Consider the following 19,660-nt stretch of genomic DNA (forward strand, 5'->3'; position numbering starts at 1 on the left):
CCCAGCCCCGGGCTTTAAGCAAACACATCATGTCTGGCACCTCTCTCCCCACAGCTGTGAGCACTACTGTGGGCAGGACGGAACCTCGGCCTCCATGAGTGGTGACTGTCTCCTTTCATGCAAGGTCCTGGCATAGAGGGTGTCTTAGGCTTTTTCTCTAAAACCTCCCATAGCTTTTAGCATTTGGTAAAGTAAAAATGTGAAAAATCTGTTCATTTGAGGGTCTTTTTAACAAAATAAATGAAAACACAACTAGAAAATACATTAATTTTAAGAACATTTATCTCAAAATACAAACACCTACACTCTCACATTATCTGTATCCAACATAACAAAACTAAGACTCAAAGATAAAAGCTAAGTGTGAAATGATAGAGTTAAAAACTAGATGGAAATCTTGAAGGGATTGTAAAAATTACACACCTCAAGGCCTGGGCAGCACCCCTTTTCTTGTTTTTTCTACACGTTCGATTTTTATTCCAATTTAAATTTTGTAAATTTCCTTCTTTTTTCTCCTGAAGCTTCTTCTTCCTATCAGGATCTTCTTGCTAAAGAGAAAAGCAACCCTTTAGTTAAGGCTTGAACGGACCAAGTAGATTCATTTAAGAAAACCAACCAAACAAACACCACTCTGTGACTTTTTAAAGGCTTTTGCATAGAAAAGTTTGGTTAATCTGGAAAAGGAAGGGGGGGGGTGTATGATTTTTTTAAATAACCATTTGAAGACCAACTTTGTATGAATTTCATAACGTTCCAACGTTGAAAACGGAGACGTACATTTCTCAAACTCTAGTTGGTCTCATTCCCCTTCTTTCTCTACCCCCCTCAACCTCCGCAAAAAGAAAAAAAGAAAGAAAGAAAGAAAAAAGGTTGCCTATAAAATTCCTAAGGAGCAAAAAAGGAAAAACATCTGTTAGCAATTTATGGTCAGCTTGCTGTTAACTTCAGCAGCAATAAATCCCCCAGCCGTCACCTGTTAGTTTGGCATGGGCAACTCCCATGAACCATCACTGAAGAAAGATCACGTAAAAACTTGACGCAGGAGTAATTTGTGTATTTACATTTTTATTTGTTTATAGATGAACTTCAGGGGAACAGTCAAATCTCCACAGAATGCTCCAAACTAGTTTAAGCTTTCTAAGTAAATAAGGCAAGAATATGCTGGGTGTTTTCTAAATGTGGTTCTGAAAAACTCAATTTAACATGAGCTACATGTACAGTTGACCCTTGAACAATGCAGGAGTTAGGGGTGCTGATTCCCTCCACGCAGTCGAAAATCCACACATAACTTTTTTTTTTAGTTTTCAGTATAATACATTTATTTGGCCTGGGTGTACAAAAAATTAGTTCATGTTATCTCTGTTACAAAATATGCCAGCACTGAAATAGCTTGGGCTAATATCCATGACTTTGGTGTCTCATGGGTATTTCATGGCTAATCTAAACATAATTATTAAAACTTCTAACTCCCCAAAACTTAGCTATGAATAGCCTACTATTGACCAGAAGCCTTACTGATAGAGTTGATTAACACATACTTTGTATTTTATGTGCATTCTTACAAAAAAATGAGCTAGAGAAGAGAAAATGTTATTAAGAAAAAATCATAAGGAAGAGAAAACAACATATACAATATTTATTGACAAAAATCCGTATGTAACTGGACCCGTGCAGTTCAAACCCATGTTGTTCAAGGGTCAACTCTGTATTTTATATATATGTAAAAATTATAAATTGTATATACAGATATAATTTTTTTTCATTTGGGCTTTTTCCTCTTTTAAATGTTAGGCATGGTCTATTAATAGGTCCAGGGAAAGGGGAATTCCCTCGTCTTTTTAATTTTTAAATAGCTCACACTTCTACTGTCTTCTAATGCTTACTCTTTCTCTCCCTCGCACCACCTGCCCTGAAGCAAAGGCACTATCAGCAGCGGAGGCAGTGGGAGCGGGAGCGTGGGAGCTCACACTGAGACCCCAGGGCTCTAAGAGGGTGAGGTCTTTCCAGGAGGAAAACGCCTTCTCACAGAGGCAAATCCCCTGGCTCAGGGAGTCCTCTTCCCATTGGCCCTCAGGACTCACATTTCATAAAGAGCAAGGATTGGCTCATTGTACCTTCCTCTTTCAGGAGGTTGGTCCAGAAATCAGAGTAGGAATCCATGAGGTTCTAGCATACACTTGGCTAACAAACATGACTTGGAAGAAAAATAAAAAGATGTCGATGCCTGCCTGTTACACGTCTGGGGTGTCGAAAGCCTCGTGTATCTATTAAAGCAATATGCTTACTATAATAAAGAAACTCTAGAAGTAAATGAAATTGTAACTGTGCATGTGATGGGATTATGGGAATTTTTTTCTTCCTTCTTTATACTCCTTTATTTTCTCCCCAATAAATATGTATTAAGTTTTTTTTCTGATTCTGAAGGTATTTTTAAAACATGACAATTAAGCACACAAAGCTCTATTCGACAGGACCTTATGCTAATTTCTCAAATCTGATGGGAAACAGACACAGTACAGAAATCTGATCAGAGACAATCTGGAGTTAAACATTAGAAACATGCCGTATTTGTGCATGTATTGTTCCCTGTGTATTTCTAACTTGGGGCGGGGGGGGTGCCTCCCCTGCCCTATCTTGTCCACTTAAGGACCAAGAGAGGCTTTTCAAGCAAGGACCTGAGCCTTTCTGTCCCTCCAGGGTCACAAACAAACAAAGGATCAGTCTCTATGTGGAGTCAGAGACAGTGAGTCAGAGACTAACTAACACTGGCTGCCTTCCTCAAATCAATCATGTTAGAACTGTCACTAGGGGTAAACGAGGGTATGCATTTTAGGGCTACGGAGAGGTGGGGCTTGGTGGTGAGAAGCATCATCACTTTCTCTGAACTTACAAAGAGTGAACTTTAGGACAGTGCCGGACACTCTGGACTCAGAGAGGCAAATGGAATGACCGAGCAGCAGTGCCCATGAGCCAACACAGGACAGGACGGGAAGACGGTGTGAAGGAGAATAAAAAGCTAGACAACACAGAGGAATGAAAATTGAATGAATGGCCTTTTTCTTTAGCCGTGTGTGTGTGTGTGTGTGTGTGTGTGTGTGTGTGTGTGTGTGAGAGAGAGAGAGAGAGAGAGAGAGAGAGAGAGAGAGAGAGAGAGCAGGTCTATAATGGAAGCAGCAGTGGAACAGTTTGTGGAAAGCAAACCAGAGAATCAAAGCAACAGACTTGTCAAGAAATGAGAGGAAGGATAAAGAGACCATCTGGCTCTCTGCTTCCTGGTGGAGCAGGTGTCACAGGCAGGCAGGCGGGACTAACCAGAAAACGGAGAGCCCATGCAGTGTTGCAAGACCACAGTCTCTGAGGCCAACCTGCTGGGTTTGCATCTCACTGGTGCTTTCCGGCTAAGTGATCTTGGGCAGGGAACTTACCGCTCAGTTTCCTGAGACTTCCTCAAAAGGCTGCTGTGAGGATTAAACTGGCTGACACGCAGTAAGCAGTTTATATAAGACTTAGCTATGATCATCAGCATTACTGAATTATTTGGTCTGGCTAAGTTCTCTGATCTCCTGGATAGAAGGGACAATTTGACTGATTGCTGGGTGGGGAAATAAGATTTCCTAAGTTTTTTAAAAATATATATATATTTTATTGATTTTTTTACAGAGAGGAAGGGAGAGGGAGAAGGATAGAGAGTTAGAAACATCAATGAGAGAGAAACATCGATTCAGCTGCCTCTTGCACGCCCCCCACTGGGGATGTGCCCGCAACCCAGGTACATGCCCTTGACCGAAATCGAACCTGGGACCCTTCAGTCCGCAGGCCAGTGCTCTATCCGCTGAGCCAAACCAGCTAGGGCAAGATTTCGTAAGTTTAATAAAAGCAAAGAAAGAAACCAAAGAAGAGAAATCACAGGCTGACTGCACAAAGCCAATGTATATAAATGAAAGCAAATAAAAAAATAAGAGGAAAAGGACAAACTAAGGGGAAAAATTGAATACACTGATAGATAAAGAATTAACAGTTTTACATATGTTCTCATAGAAAAAAAGAAAAAAACACTAATATTCAATTGAAAAATGGGCAAAGAACATGAAATGCAAATTCACAAAAGAGCCCTGACCAGTTTGGCTTAGTGGCTAGAGCAGCCGTGGGCAAACTACGGCCCGCGGGCCGGATCCGGCCCGTTTGAAATGAATAAAACTAAAAAAAAAAAAAAAAGACCATACCCTTTTATGTAATGATGTTTACTTTGAATTTATATTAGTTCACACAAACACTCCATCCATGCTTTTGTTCCGGCCCTCCAGTCCAGTTTAAGAACCCATTGTGGCCCTCGAGTCAAAAAGTTTGCCCACCCCTGGGCTAGAGTGTCGGCCTGTGTACTGAAGAGTCCCAGGTTCGATTCCCGTCAAGGGCATGTACCTTGGTTGCGGGCACATCCCCAGTAGGAGGTGTGCAGGAGGCAGCTGATCTATGTTTCTCTCTCATCAATGTTTCTAACTCTCTGTCCTTCTCCCTTCCTCTCTGTAAAAAATCAATAAAATATATATTTTTAAAAATTCACAAAAGAAACATAAAAGGCCAAAAAAAAGAAGTGTTCATCTAAAATATTTAACAATAAAAAGGCACATTGAGACCAGCTTGTATCTCCTCTTTCCATTTTGGTTTTAAAAACCTCAACTGCGTTTACACTGCATGTTCCTGCCTGCAAACTCCAGAGGAGGAAGGACTGGGGTGGCGGCAGGGCAGTGTCCACAGCGTCGGACTCTGAGCAGTGAATGGGGAATGGAGTTAGACATTTACGTCTTCGTTTACTTAAAAAAATATATCACTGGTAGGATTCTGGATGGATCATTTTTTACTTGTGTTTTCAGAACTTTATACAAAAAATGAAATTTAGAAAAATGATCCCTTTTCCCTAGTAAGAGATGTACCTCCAAATTTAAAAAGAAACTCACAATTGTTCACTTGTCACACTGACCAATACTTTGCCCAAAAAAGTGCTGCTGAGAGCAGAGTAAAACCAGCCTTCTGGTGTGCCGTGCATGGGGACATAAGTCACTGCCACCTCCCTCGGAAGCAACCTGGCTTCTTTGGGCCGCCTGGTGGTCAGTGCACATCATATCGAGCGGTTGGGCGGCCTTAGTGTCCCTCCCCGGCCCCGGGAGGAAGAGGCAGGGGAGGGTCTGCCTCTACACACTGCTGACCTGGTGCAAAACAACAAAACCCAAACCTCAAGCTGAGAAGTTTACATAACACTAGAGGCCGGGTGCACGAAATTCATGCAGGGGGAAGGGGAAAGGGAGGAGGGGAGACGACTACAGGGCTCGGCCCGACCTGCGCCCTCTCGAAGTCCGGGAGCCCTCGGGGGATATCCGACTGATGATGGCTTAAGCCCCTTAATCAGTGGCTCGTCTCTCATTCTCCTCTAGAAAGCTAGAACAAGGAGGGATCAAGTATGTAGGCAAGACTTGGGAACAAAATCGTTTATCAGAGTGTTACTTATGAAAATAAAAAGTTGTCAACAACGTCCCACGGCAGGGGAACGGTGTAGGTTATGGCATAGTTAAATGACAGAATGCTATGTAACCCCCAAAACAAAGCTCCTGTTCATGCCTGACATGAGACTATTTAGAATTACACATTATAACAAAGCTACATAAACACAATAATGATCCTGCATTTTTAACAATTTGCAAAGAAACGCAGAATACAGAAAAACGTGAAAAGTGGTTCATTTTGGATAGATCTTTTCCTTCCTTCTTTGTGCTCCTAAGGTAATCATGAATGCCTTTATTAACCCCTAGAGTGCTGGGGAGTACGATCGCTTTCCTCCTGTCTTTTGCCAAAAATGCAGGGAGCGCTATCAAAGCTTCGAAATGGCGTCCAGTTCTAAGTCTGCTTTTATTAGTGATGATGATATTGCTGAGTACGTCCATGTAGTAAAGGTTTCCTTAAGTTTTTGAATATGTAACTTCATTTACTTGCGATTCATAATTTTTTTCCTAATCTGCTGTAAAATCAGCAAAAATGCCTTGGCAATTTTAGCATAGTTCCTAGGATATTGGTTGGCACTCAAAAGGTTAAGGGGGGGAAACTGCTTGAAAGAAAATAAACAGCCAAGGCAAGGGTCAAAATTTAGTCTGTGGCTCCCAAGTCTGGGCTTCAACATTCTTTGCCAATAAATCTAGAGGAATGATCCTATGTATTATACAGATTTATATAATTTTCTAAGCTGCAAAATTAGACCCTAAGAATACGCTAGAAAAACAAACAGTGAGCAATGTACTCGGGAATGTGTTTATTGAGAATGATTTTCTCCAAACCAACAATGAAATGGAAAGCATACTCACGCATGGGGTTTTCAAGGAGAGTTAGTTCTATAAAACTGGAAGTGAATCACTGAGCCAGCAAAGAAATGACAGGGGAGAGCCCCCAGGCAGCACCAGCAAAACCCATGGCCTTTAACCACAAAGCACAGCCTGAGTCCCCCACATCCCCGGACTCCTGCATCCTGACTGTCCAGCTGGCTACCACCATTCAGAGCAGATGTCTGCCCTCCACAGGCTCATGGACCAGAAAAGGAAGGAGGAACACAGACAATGACTGGGCCCCAGTGCAAGAAATGTCCGAGCTCCAGGGAGTGAGATTAAAAAAAATAAAAAAATAAAGAACTTGACCACGTTAAGAAAACCAAGGGCAAGTGTGGAGAGCTAACCTGAGCTAGGAGCTGTGAGCTGAGTTTGAGACGGGAGAATGGTGCCCACACAGGTGGCAGGTGGATGCCAGCAACAGCACCTCATGGCACTGTTGCTCTGGGCCACCTTTTTCTTGTGGCCCTCAGACTGAGGGGATCTGGAATGACTAGTTCCAACTGCTCCTCCCAGCACGAGACTGTGGGACTGTGGAGTCAGCACATCTCAGCTTTGGTTTCTATCTCATTGCAGGCAGCATCTGGGTCCCCAAGGCCCATCCCGAACCCCATGCATCCCACCTAGCCGCAAGTCAATGACTGTTACTGCTACTGCAGGCAGGCCCTGTCTTCATTTGCCCTAGCTTTACCCGTACCATCTACTACTGTACCTGCACCTTCAAGCCATCCGTAACTTTAACGCTGCAAGGTTCCGACTCGGGCCGTAGGTGTTCTCTCTCCATACACCTCAGAGAATTCAGGGTCACCCTTAAATTCTAACCTCCACAGGGCCAACTCCCCAGTTGCAAGCTCCAGGGCTGACTTGCCATGAATGCTCTGGTTCCATATCTCCCTCTGTCTACTATCCTTTCTCACATCCAAGTCCAGCCGCCCCCTTGTCAGTAATGATCATAGTCATACCTGTCATTTCCTTGGTGCTTACTCTTCATCAGTACTTAGGAACTCCTGCTACGCTGAGCCCTTAACATATCAACTCATTTAATCCTCACAATCCTATGAAGTAGGTATACTATTTCATGTTAGTATTATCATTATATTATTTTTCAGTTAAGGAGACTGGGGTGTTTAACTTGTCTAATGTTATCGAGCAAATAAATGATAAGCTGGGTTCAAGCCCAGGAAGTCTGGTACCCATTTGCTTAAGAATAGTTTCTCTTGAGAGTAATAGCTAGCCAATGTCTTCCCCCTCGCACCCCCCATTCCCACCCCCACGCCAAGTTATTTCAGTACCTCCTGTATAATTAGAAAATAAATAAAACTTTCTGGACACATCCAACTCACCAGTTATCAATGCAGTTCTAAATGCATGATAACCAACTTCTTTCAAATGGAGGAAATATACAGGTACAGTTACAGTCATTACACAGACATCAGCACTCTAAGTCTGAAAAATGGGTACTATTCTCATAGGCAAGAAAAAAGGAAGTACGGACCTCGACAGAAGGCATGTCCTTCTCAGAACACACGTCTTCTTTCGACGCTTTGTGGATCTTCTTTTCTGAAGAAGACTTTGTGTCAACCTTCTTCAAAGCTTCACAATTGTCCACTTCATTCTTGACAGGCACTTGCTGGCTATTCCCTTGAATGAATAAAAATGATTCCATTTCTAGCTGATTATTTCCACTCATATTCTCCACAGTTAATTCTCTTTGCCACACCAATCTCATTTAATGACATTTAGACTTAAGGATTGGTTTTGACATCCACAGTGTTCTAGAAACTTATTTTGTTTACAAGTAAAAAAGCACTTACTTATATTAAAAGTTCTAGGAATAGTCTTTAAAGAGCTCAAGGGATAAAAGGGAGGGGCACACCATTATTCACCGAGGCAAAATTCATAAACGCCAAAAGGTACAAACAACCCAAATGTCAATGGACAGATGAACAGATAGAAAAAATGTAGTATACATACAATGGAATATCATTCAGCCTTAAAAAGAGACGAATCCTTGCACAAAAATGTGAATATACTTAACACTGCTGAACTGTACACGAAAAAATGGTGAAGGTGGGAGGAAAAAAGAAATTCTGATACATGCCACAACATGAATGAACCTCGAAGACATTATGCTAAGTGAGATAAGCCAAACATTCCTAGTACATGATTCTACTTGTTTGTGAAACCTAGAATCAACAAACTCATGGAGATAAAAAGTAGAATGTTGGCTACCAGGGGCTGGGAGGAGGGAATCCAGGTAATGATTGTTTCATGGGCACAGAGTTTCTGCTTGGGATGATGAAAAAGCTCTGAAAATTGGTGATGATGATAATTGTATGAGAAAGTTAAAATTCTTAATATGCCAATGAGCTTTATAATTTAAAATGGTAAATTTTGTGTTATGTATATTTTACCACAATTTTGTAAAAAGTCGGAGAGAGAGGAGTCAAGACTTGAGTTCTGGTAATGACTCGGGCACTAATTAGTTTTATGATCAAGTCAGTCTCTTACACTGCCTGAGCTTGTTTCCTTATTTATAAAATGAAAATACCACCTTATCATCCTCCCCTCACTGACTGTTAGAAAGAAAACACCAGAACAGATATAAATGGGCCACCATCAAAAGCCATGTGAACTGCTCCAGGGCAGGTCCTTCTGCAGGGAATGCCCAACTGCCCAGTGAGCGGTGCCCAGAGGCTGAGAAATGAGCGGGAGGTGGATCCTGTGGCCAAGGTTGGTGCTGATAGAAACCTGATCTGAAAACATGATTTTTCCATTTTCCTTTCAAATGACTGCCTTACTTAAAAAAAAAAAAGTCAAATCAACTGCAATCCTATACTAACTGGCCTCAGTCTTCTAACATGAAACAAAGTATTTCAAAACCCCCTTTTTTTCTTTATCTGAGATTCCCTGATACCTTTGCAACCGGGGAAAGACTTAAATGACCACAGTGCCAACCTCATAGCAAAGCGGGCTGCAGGCTCGGGGGAGATGACTGCCTGACCGGACACCAGCAGAGGTCCCAGCCGGCCAGCCCTGCCATGGGAGCTAGGGCAGGGTGGCTTTCTCAGAGTTGGAAATTCTGAAGCTACAAGCTAAGCTCGCTCAGAGCAAGATACATCCATTTTTTAAAATAAGTAGAAGGTAAGCATACTGTTATTTTGTTAACAAAAACTGCATAAACATTGCATCACTATAAAAATGCTGGGGAAGCATGAATCCTCTACAACACGGACTAGTGTCAGGCATGCACAGAGGAAAAGCATGCATCCAGCACCATGAAGGAGCAGAGGAAATAGCCAGGAGCAGTGGAGATCGGGTCCGAAAGGGAACAGGAAATCATAAAGTTATCACTTTGGATTCTGGAAGCCATAAGCATGAAACAGAATACAGATATTCTCTTTAAAAACGGTACCATTGCTTTCCTCGAGTCTTAATTCATGGAAAAATGGATTTCCTTCTGTTTTCTTCAGGCCAAGAATAGCACTAAAAGTATCAGTCATCAACATTTCTTAGGGAAGATCAAATGTAATATTCAACACTAACCTTCCCCCCAACAGGGGTAAAGCAGAGACCCTTAGGAAATTAATAATGCCTTCTGTGGGGACAAGAATCAGAAAAACCAGATGAATTCTAAAAGCAACTTCTTCTTTAACTCTTTGAGAAATTCTAACATGACAATTTGCAAGAACTAAAAAATACCATGAGTATACATTTCATTTAAAATAATGGAGCCATGCCCTAGCTGGTTTGGCTCAGTGGATAGAGCCTGCGGACAGAAGGGTCCCAAGTTCGATGCCGGTCAAGGGCACATGCCGGGTTGTGGGCTCAATCCCCAGAAGGGGGTGTGCAGGAGACAGCCAATCAATGATTCTCTTTCATCACTGATGTTTCTATCTCTCTCCTTCTCCCTTCTTCTCTCTGTAATCAATACAAATATATTTAAAAAATAATAATAATGGAGCGATGCCCGACCAGTGTGGCTCAGTGATTGAGTGTCTACATGCTGGGATTGCAGGCTCAATCCCCACTGTGGGGTGTGCAGGAGGAAGCCAATCAATGATTCTCTCTCATCATTGATGTACCCCACCTCCTCTCTCTCTTCTTTCCTCTCTGAAATCAATAAAAATATATTTTAAAAATAATAATAAAATAAAATAATGGAGCCAGTCCATATTATCCTACAGCATGTTTACTTAGAGTATTACACAATTTTCTTAATTTATCTCACAAAGTAAGAGTGTTTGAGCCACGAAAATAAAAACAAACAAACAAGTAGAACAAGGAACAAGTAAACTCAACAAAATAACTGCTTAAAGTTTTACTACATTAAATCTAACCATATAGTATATGTGGAATAAACTGCTAGATACCCATTAGTATCTGCAAATAAATGAGACTATTTCAATTTCTGCAAATATTGGTATTTCAGAAATTCTGAAGGCATGTATCTAACTCAGTAAAAACTTACACGTTAATTTCGAGGTATGGGGTATTATTAAATTTAAAAGTATATTACCCTTTGCATTATTATAAGCAGAAAGCAATACTATAATTGGCTAACTATTTCTCTTTCACGGTGCTGAGGCCAGCGCAGTGTGTCTTTAGTCTTAATTCTAAATCTCTGCTATTCTGATCCTACACTTAAAAAAATAATAGTTATAAGCACTTGAAAAGAGACACATTTGAAAGATCATTTACATTACACGGGAAGCCCTACTCTTGTCACATGATCTACAGACGCTGCAACGTGGAATAAATGTTTGGAAAACATGGGTGTTTCCCAGGCGTTTGACAGGTTGATGCCAAAAGAGCAAGTGTGTGAAAACAGAGCCGTGGAGAATCTGTCTCTCCCCAGTGCCACAGCCACGGCATTTCGCAGGCACATTGATCCACACATCGGACGGACACAATAGACCACAGAAGCAGCACAAGCCCTTCAAACTCGGGTTTTAGGCTCGTGTGAAGTCACCCCATGTCAAATATGCAAGGCCTAAGTGACACACACAAGAGACAAGCCCAGCCGGACTCACCCCTTGATTTCACCCTTCGTAAGCATTTTGTGGTCTGGGCCCTGGAGAGTGTCTGGGACAGAAATGGAATAGTAGGCATCCCACCAGCCCCGCCACAGAACACCCTCCGACAAGCTACGCTGTGACTTTACGGAACAATCTGGTTGAGTACACTGTCCAGAGGGTGTGCTCACATGCCAGGGGGAGAGGACACAGGGGACAGTGCTGACCCCGCCGCCAGGAGTCCACTCCAAGCATGAGCACTGTTGCCAGGGAAATGGTATAAACAGGTTGGAATGAGGTGTACCCGGAACACAGGTGCCCAAACCAGGTTCCACTTGGAGGACTCCAGCTTCCTTTCAAACTGGAGATGGGACATTTAAAATTCAGCTGGGGTTTTTTACTAAATGCATAAAGCTCATTAGAGTTAGCCAACCCATAATACTTCAGTACTTTCTCCACAGTCACAAGGAGAGAATTATATGTAGCTGTTTCAGATAAGATCAAAGGTAACTGATATTTCCAGATTAAAAAGAGTCAATGACCTTAACAGAAAAGTGCACCTTAACATGGTCGCCCCGGACAAGAAACATCAGCACAGGCTTTTATCCCAGAGGCAAAGGCTTCGGTTAAAGCTCAGTGACAATTTTACATGTAGCTAGTCTCCAGAGTCTAATTTTGCTTACATTTTCATGGACTGTATTTGCTATAGGAGGACATCTGTCTCCTTTTAACCAAGGGACAGTTAGAAAAGAACCGGGACAAGGAACATGAGGTGGAAGCCGCTGTTAAATACAAAAAGTTGGTTAAGTTTTGTTCATCCAGAAACATTTTATGGGCTGATTAACTCTTGCAAACAGTCAGAGAAGCCAAGATAAAAACTAATTAGGAAAAGGTGTCCTTACGCTCCCAACAATAAAATATGATATCCACTCTCTCTAGACACAGGTACTAAAGTTACCTTCTTAGTCACGATGGTCTAAAACCTTGGTGCCTTGTCCTAAACTTTTCAGCTAAGAAACCGTATGTTACCGTGTATACCTTTGCTAAAACTGTGCACGTGAACGAAAAATTCAGCATCCACAATTAAAACTCAAGTCACTGGTGAGAACAAGTTCCATTTAAACCAGACCAGAGACACACAGGAGAGAAAACCATCGAGGAGGAGGTAAAGATTACCGTGATTTCTCCTGGAAACATCTGGCAAGTCTGACTGGTACTGAGGTGAGTTTCTTGGCAAATGGTTTTCAGGTAGTTTCTTCGAGGTCTTCAGAGGACCGAGTTCTCGCTCCTTGAGCTCAGCTATGTTTTCTGAAATTTTAATGTCCGTTTCCTTAGGAAACATACATGTCTGTATTCCCTCCTTCGTATGACATTCCGAAGAAGTGTTATTGACAACAATTGTGTTTTTCAGTGTGTTTTCCTCTTTATTCAGTAAGTTTTTGGGAAAGGTTAAATTCTTTTGAAGGTTGACGTTGATGCCGCTGGCATATTTGAGGTTTGTCCAGTTCTCACCCATTATATCGGTGCACACGTCCTCTTTGGCGGTAGCCAGGGAGCTGCCCAGGCTCGCCGTCTGTTTGTCCTCGGCAGCCAGGTTGGCAGTGCTGGCGACCGATGCGCTGGGTTTGTGTTTGCTGTAATAGACTGAGCACTTGTGCTTCTTCTGAGAGTGACCGTAGGTCGCTGGGCTCCTCTTCGCAGCGTTCTGCATCCTGCTCTGTGGAGTGTTGACCGGGAGGCAGCTCTTCCCTCTGCCTTTGTCAGAGGGGCCGTAGGTATCGAGAAAGTTCTTGCAATTGCTTCTGAATCGAAGAGAGGGGAAAAAGCACTTAAGATAGAGCCACACGGAATAAAACACTACCTGTCTGTTTTCTAATCCACGAGGGAGAGAGGTAGCAATCAATACTGTGGGGACTGAGTTCTACTTTGCTTCTTCTAAAGCTCCGTGAGTTCAAAACACTATGTCCTTACAGGAAATCTATTGCATAATTTAAAAAAACGTGACAGCTGTCACACCAGGACAAAGAAAACTTTACGAAACAAAGTTGGAGTCAAAATTTATATTAAGTTAAAATAAAATTGGAAATCAGTGCTATCCAAGGCGAGAAACAGCCCCACCCACACACACGCCACAAGAATCCTTACTTGTGCGAATGGGAGCCGATAGCCTCCATCGGACTGTTGTTCTGCGGCGAAGAGGAGCCCGCATTCTGCCTCTGTCTTGTTTTCATGAACTCCATAAGGATGTACTGTGCTTGCTGGAAGGCTATTAAAATCACACCCAGCAGGGACAAACTGAGAAAGAAAGCAACAAGACTCATCGTGGCATGGTTCTGACGGGCATTCAAAAACCAGATTTATTCTAGAAGAGCAGTGAATGGTTGACAGATCATGTCTAAAGTTACAGCATTAAAATTCCAGAAGATATGTGACATCACCATTTCTGACATTTCTTAAAGACTAAAAAAACCACCCACGTTTTTAAAAATGTGCATATTTATAAGTCTGACATTTCAATTCCATTTTAAAAGATGCTTCCAGGATAAAATCACTCTGAAAGGACCGTTGTCAAGGTTTTAAGTTTCCATTGCCATGGAGCGAATAAGAGTACCATTTAGTATATCTCCCACCAGGACTGCCAATGAACATACATGGCTCACAACTGTCTATTTGACTTGTAGGTCTTACTGTTCATTTACTGTTATTATATTGAAGCTTTCCAGTTACTACTTTCTCTACTTCATGTATGTCAGGGTTCTTTAAATAATATAAATTCCACTCAATTCATATGGTTTGATTGCATGGACGCAACATAACAAGTTCACGCAACTCGCCTGCCTGGCTCCTCCACTCAGGGAGAGGACAGTGAAAACAGTGGTAGTTTACCTGACAAAGAAGACCGTAAGCCTCCAAAATGACTCCTCCCAGCTGGGCCCTGGAACCACGTCAGCACACAAAGGCAACAGGTGATGAGGGAGGGTCACATTGAGAGTGAAGCGAAACTCTAGGTCAGCCGCAGTGACGAGAGTCAGCTCACGAATGACCCAGGAAGAGGTAAAGTCTGGAGTAAACCTGGTGACAAAAGATTCACCTTTGTAAACTTTAATTTTAGGCACAAAACATAATCATCATCGTAGCAAAATTTCTTACTTGTACAAGATACTTATATAAAAACAGCCTAAGATATTTTACCAATGAAAAAAGGCTCCCCCCACCCACTTGACAATAAAAACATCACAAAACTTAAGTGAGGTTAAAGCTCTATGCTTACACAATGCTGATATCTCGAGATGTGTTTGGGGGCAGGGAAAACTGATGGCAATCTAGCACTTCGAATCCATAGCCTTGGCAATTATACCCATTGATTTTCAGAGACGTCACAGTTATAGGAAGTGGTCCGATATTCTCGACTTTGAAGTTCTTTGTAATAGATAAAATTTGCTTGCTGTCTTTCAGTTCTAGTGAGGATGAAAAGTGATAGTTATTACATATGAACTGAAAAATTGATATAAAATAATTTATTGCAACAATGTGCACATTATTAAAATGTTTTCAAAAATCAATGTAAACTCAAAGCATGATCTCTATCTACTCTCTTGAACAGTTATAGATTTTGTTATATTACCAGAATAAAAAATACTTACTTAAATTTTTTAAGTTAAACAATCAGCCTAGGTACCAAAAGATTAAATCTCTTTTTTGTTCTTTTACTTATTAAAGGTTAAGGTTAAAAGTTTATTCTTCTCAGAAGCCAAATCATTTGGATTTACTACTAGCTCTACACATCCTATGCCCCTGAGACCCCATTCACACTAAACGGTGGGACCAGTTAAGAGGCTATGTGTGCTGCTCTGTAAAGCCATCATGGCTACTAGAAACACAGTTCAAAGACCCACTATGTTAAGGGGAAGTAAATTATTAAATCCTTGCAAATAAACGAGAGCACATTTTATGTTTAAAAAGGGAAGAGTCCTCTCAATTTAAAAATACTCCTATAGCCCTGGTTGGTATGACTCAGTTAAAGGTCATCCTGTGCACCAAAAGGTCGCTGGTTTGATTCCCGGTCAGGTCAGGGCATACACCCAGGCTGCATGCTCCCTGGGGTGCATTCAGAGGCAACCAATAAATGTCTCTCTCTCTCCCTCCCTCCCTCTTTCTCTCAAAATCAATAAAAACACATTTTTTAAAAAATCCTATAAATTTATAACCCACAATCTAATATTTTATGTGGCTCTATAGGTTTTACATTACTCTTTAATTCTATCTCTCAAGGTCAGCTCAAAATGAATGAATGAATGAATGAATGAATGAATAATAATGAAAAATTTTTAATGCAAAATGGCTAATACATCTTTTCAAAGTCAGTGTTCTTTCAGCATAGCTTTCTAAATTAAAAAAGTTCCCATCAGGCATTAAACCAGTGCTATAAATTATCCAACAGTTATACTAACTAGCTTTCTCCACAGGAAACATATTGTTACACTAAAATGCTTTAAATGTGTTCCTGAAATTAAAAATGATAACAGGAAAACAAGAATTTACCAGAAACAGTTTACATCGCATTTGATTTTTGTTTTAGTTCCTCAGAAAGTTCTTGAAACTAATAAAAGTAGCTGAAAAGCATTTAATTTAAATACATGCATAATTTAGAAATTTTTAGTGGAATGTTTAAGTAAGTTTATAAGTCTCCTTGTTCAATACAGTAGCCAGTAGACACATAAAGCTACTTACAGTAAATTAAAAACATTTAAACTTGATTTTCTTAATCACACTAGCTCTATTTTAAGCACTCATCAGCCACACGTGGGAGTGGCTACAGTACTAGATGGCACAGACGCAGAACACTTCTGTTACTGCAAAAAGTTCCATTGGGTCGCATGCCTTTAGTCTTCTCTCCACCATTTGTGATTTTCTAGATTAGGTAGCCGATAACCAAATTAACAGATTCATACTATTTATCTTAAACATCAGACACTGTGCTAGTAATTCAGCAACTGTACTTTCCCCCTCTATATCTATTACATTTAAGTTGACTATTGTTCTAATTGAGTGATATCAGCCCATTTAGGCTCAGGTGTTTGCCTTATGATCTGCCTCAACACAATGAATTTACTGGAAACATTTTAAAAGAAGCTTCCAAGAGAATCCCTTTGCCACTGGCTTTCGCACCCAGCCGCCGCCCCCCCCCCCTCTGTCAGAGCGCCTCGCATGGGGACTCACGTCGCCGGCAGTCCATCAGCGTGGACTCGGGCACCTTAAATCGGAGCGAGCCTCCCGGGCCAGGCAGTCTTCCACCCACTTTCAGCAACTCTCGAGCTCCAAATCCTTCCACGGCAATCATGTCGATAACAGTCAAGTTATTCCTTTAAGGGAAAGGAGATACAAATAAAAGGCATTATAATAGAGTCACTTGTACTTAAATATTCCTAGTTAGCAAAAGCATTTTTTTCTGTTTTGAGAAAGAAAATCCATTTAAATAGTGTGGCCTCTCCCGACAAGCACAGAACAGAACAAGTGGAATACAGCAGGAAGGAGTGAATGACCATGATCCTTCTTCAATGTCCGCCAAGAACATAAACCCATGTATTTCTAATAACTAGCCACCAGGGGGGTGATCTGACCTCCAAGAGAAAACAAACAACGAAGTAAGTTAGGAGGCCACAGAGAAACACTAACAAATACAGACAAATGCATAAAAATTATGCACATGGTGAATTAAGGCGTTTTCACAGTATTTGTGACTATGAGAAATTCTGCCTTAGGAATAATTCTCAAAGTAAAAAAACCCTACTGTTTATTTTGAACTGAAGATTTAAAATATTATCCCACAAATAACATATATCTACTCAAGTTCTTATTAAACAGTAATTCAGACTAGTTTTTGCTTTTTCATGAACTGAAATTATGATTCCTAGGATGAAAAAGTGAAGTGGAAATGATGGTTAAATGATGCAGATTGACCGAAAGCCAGTCATCATGAATGTAAACACTATAGAAACAGAGAAAGAACTCATTTCTCATTATGCAAAATACAGTTATCGTCACATCTTTATTAAATGATATTAGGTGATTGGTATTGTTTACAGAAAAATACTGTGTATCAAAACAGAAACCACCAAAAATAAATTAACTACTATAAAAAAATTTAGGTTTTCTTTTGGAGTCTGGGATAGTTTAATCTGGCATAAGGTGAAGTTTATATCTATACTTCCTACAACCTTAATTTTTCAAAAGAAAATGGGTTTAAAATGAAACACACCATCATCAAAGCATGAGGAGTCTTAGTTAAAATGCTTAAAAGAACGTTTAGTCCACTTTCTGTTTAGTAGCATTCACTTGCAGAAGAACGAATACATACCATATACAACATACTAAATAGATTCCAGAATAAGAAAGTTGTTGCTAGCTGATCTGACACTAGAAAAGCTTTTAAAAAAATAACTAAAATGTCATTTATTAAAAATTAAATGTGTGCTAGACTTCTTGCCAATGCAGAGAAGTCTAGATCTGCATTTACTGTCAATTTTTGAAAGAAGACTCTCAATAAAGACTTCCTTAAGGATGAAAAATAATTAAGAGTGGAAAACATTTAGCTGCTTAAATCAGCTAGCAATATAACGCTTGTATAAAAGGAAGGGGAAAAAAGCAGAAAGAGCCAATGGGCTCAAATAAGCACTTGCCCTTTGGGGCTACAGAGAATTCCAGAAGCAAGACAGACAGAAATGAGAGTGATGTACATCCAAACACTGTGGAATGAAAAGTATCCAGCAGTTTTTTAATTATTCCTCTGAGCTAAGACAGGGAAGTAAATGCCTCTCTGTGTGCTGTGTGTATGCATTTGTATGTATTCTTGTGTTCTGCCCTTTGTGACAGAAGTCAATGAGACGCTGAGTGAAATGTGCTTGCCCTCATGGATGGAGGGGCCCACACTCCCTACTGTACAGGGAGGAAAGTGAAGCAGGGGTTAAGTGTGGAGCCTCAGGTCGCCTCTCTTCTCAGACACTGCCTCTTGCTAACATGCAACACAGCCTTGCCACTGAAGGCCCGACTAAGACGTACATGTTAGCACGTAGCTAAAGAGATCATGTATTCCCGAGAGAAAAAATTCAGACAGACGAGCCAATGAGCAAGAAACTCTCCAGAGCGAGGGGGCCACACCTACCGAATTAGAATGAGTGAGGTAACTTTTCCATAGTCAGCTGGCGTGAAAACTACACCGACCCTTTTCTTTGCCAAAGGCTGCAAATGGAAGTGGAGGCTGCCAAACCTGGATCCCTCAGAATGCATAGCCTGCAAATGTAATAAGTGCAATTCAACAATTCCTGTAAAGCAAGCTTCTGTCTTCATTACGTGCATTTTAGAGCATGAACATGATTGCTTTTCTTTTAATTCCCAGATGTGACCACCCTAATCAACCTGTCGAACTTGTTTATCCTGAGAGTTCACACCAATAAACCGTTCCCAAGCCACAGCTGAGAAGTACTGGCGGCGGCTGCAGGAAAACCCACAGATGCTGGAAAGAGGACTTGTTTCCTGGCGTGGAGAGGAGTGGGGGCTAGAAGCCTTCAATGTAAAGATGTGCTGAGTGGAAAACATCACTTAGAAAACAGACCCAACAGCCTCTACTTGAACACTAGAAGGATCTGAGCAAACCACCCACCCACTGCTGCCTAACCCCAAATTCTCTTTCATATTGAATTTAAGTTTGTACAGAGACCATCTTTATTAAATTTAGTCTCTCCACTCTGAAGACCTTCATTTATGCACATTCTCCTTTATTCTAAGATTTTTATCTTTTTCTGGATAAATCTTGTGGTCTAAATTTAATATTCAAGATTTATCATTTTCCCTCTTTACACATTTTTTTTAACTCTTCACTAAAAACAGTTGATTTCTAAGAGCTATAATCACATAATCTGCATAGTGGTATTTCTCTTTTTTATGTTTCTAATTTTTAAATTTGTCTTATCCTTCAGTTGTTGCTAGCATTTCCTATGCTATCTGAAAGAAGAAATATTGATGGCATTTGATTCATTTTCATTAGCACTGTAAGCTTCATGAAGGGAGAAATCCTGCTTTATACGTACAATAGGAATATTGAATAAGAAACTGCTGATGTGCCCAGCCAGAGTGGTTCAGTGGTTGAGCATCGACCCAGGAACCAGGAGATCACAGTTTGATTCCTGGTCAGGGCCCATGCCAGAGGTTGTGGGCTTGATCCCCAGTAGGGGGCATGCAGGAGGCAGCCAATCAATGATTCTCTCTCATCATTGATGT

At 41.0% G+C, this 19,660-nt stretch overlaps 1 protein-coding gene across 1 annotated transcript in view; it reads right to left on the reverse strand.

The window, feature by feature from the left end:
- Nucleotides 1-19,660, reverse strand: part of KIAA0922 (KIAA0922 ortholog) — a gene marked incomplete at its 5' end in the record, with an annotated part of 146,494 nt that overhangs the window by 14,420 nt on the left and 112,414 nt on the right. Inside the window, 8 exons of the mRNA XM_015568041.1 lie at nucleotides 424-548; nucleotides 7,864-8,009; nucleotides 12,560-13,185; nucleotides 13,529-13,678; nucleotides 14,270-14,455; nucleotides 14,655-14,841; nucleotides 16,604-16,746; nucleotides 18,546-18,673. Of these exons, the coding sequence (XP_015423527.1) occupies nucleotides 424-548; nucleotides 7,864-8,009; nucleotides 12,560-13,185; nucleotides 13,529-13,678; nucleotides 14,270-14,455; nucleotides 14,655-14,841; nucleotides 16,604-16,746; nucleotides 18,546-18,673 (1,691 nt within the window). The remainder of the gene's footprint in view (nucleotides 1-423; nucleotides 549-7,863; nucleotides 8,010-12,559; nucleotides 13,186-13,528; nucleotides 13,679-14,269; nucleotides 14,456-14,654; nucleotides 14,842-16,603; nucleotides 16,747-18,545; nucleotides 18,674-19,660) is intronic.

Source organism: Myotis davidii, unplaced genomic scaffold, assembly GCF_000327345.1.
Source record: "Myotis davidii unplaced genomic scaffold, ASM32734v1 scaffold323, whole genome shotgun sequence".
NCBI classification, from domain to species: Eukaryota; Metazoa; Chordata; class Mammalia; order Chiroptera; family Vespertilionidae; genus Myotis; species Myotis davidii.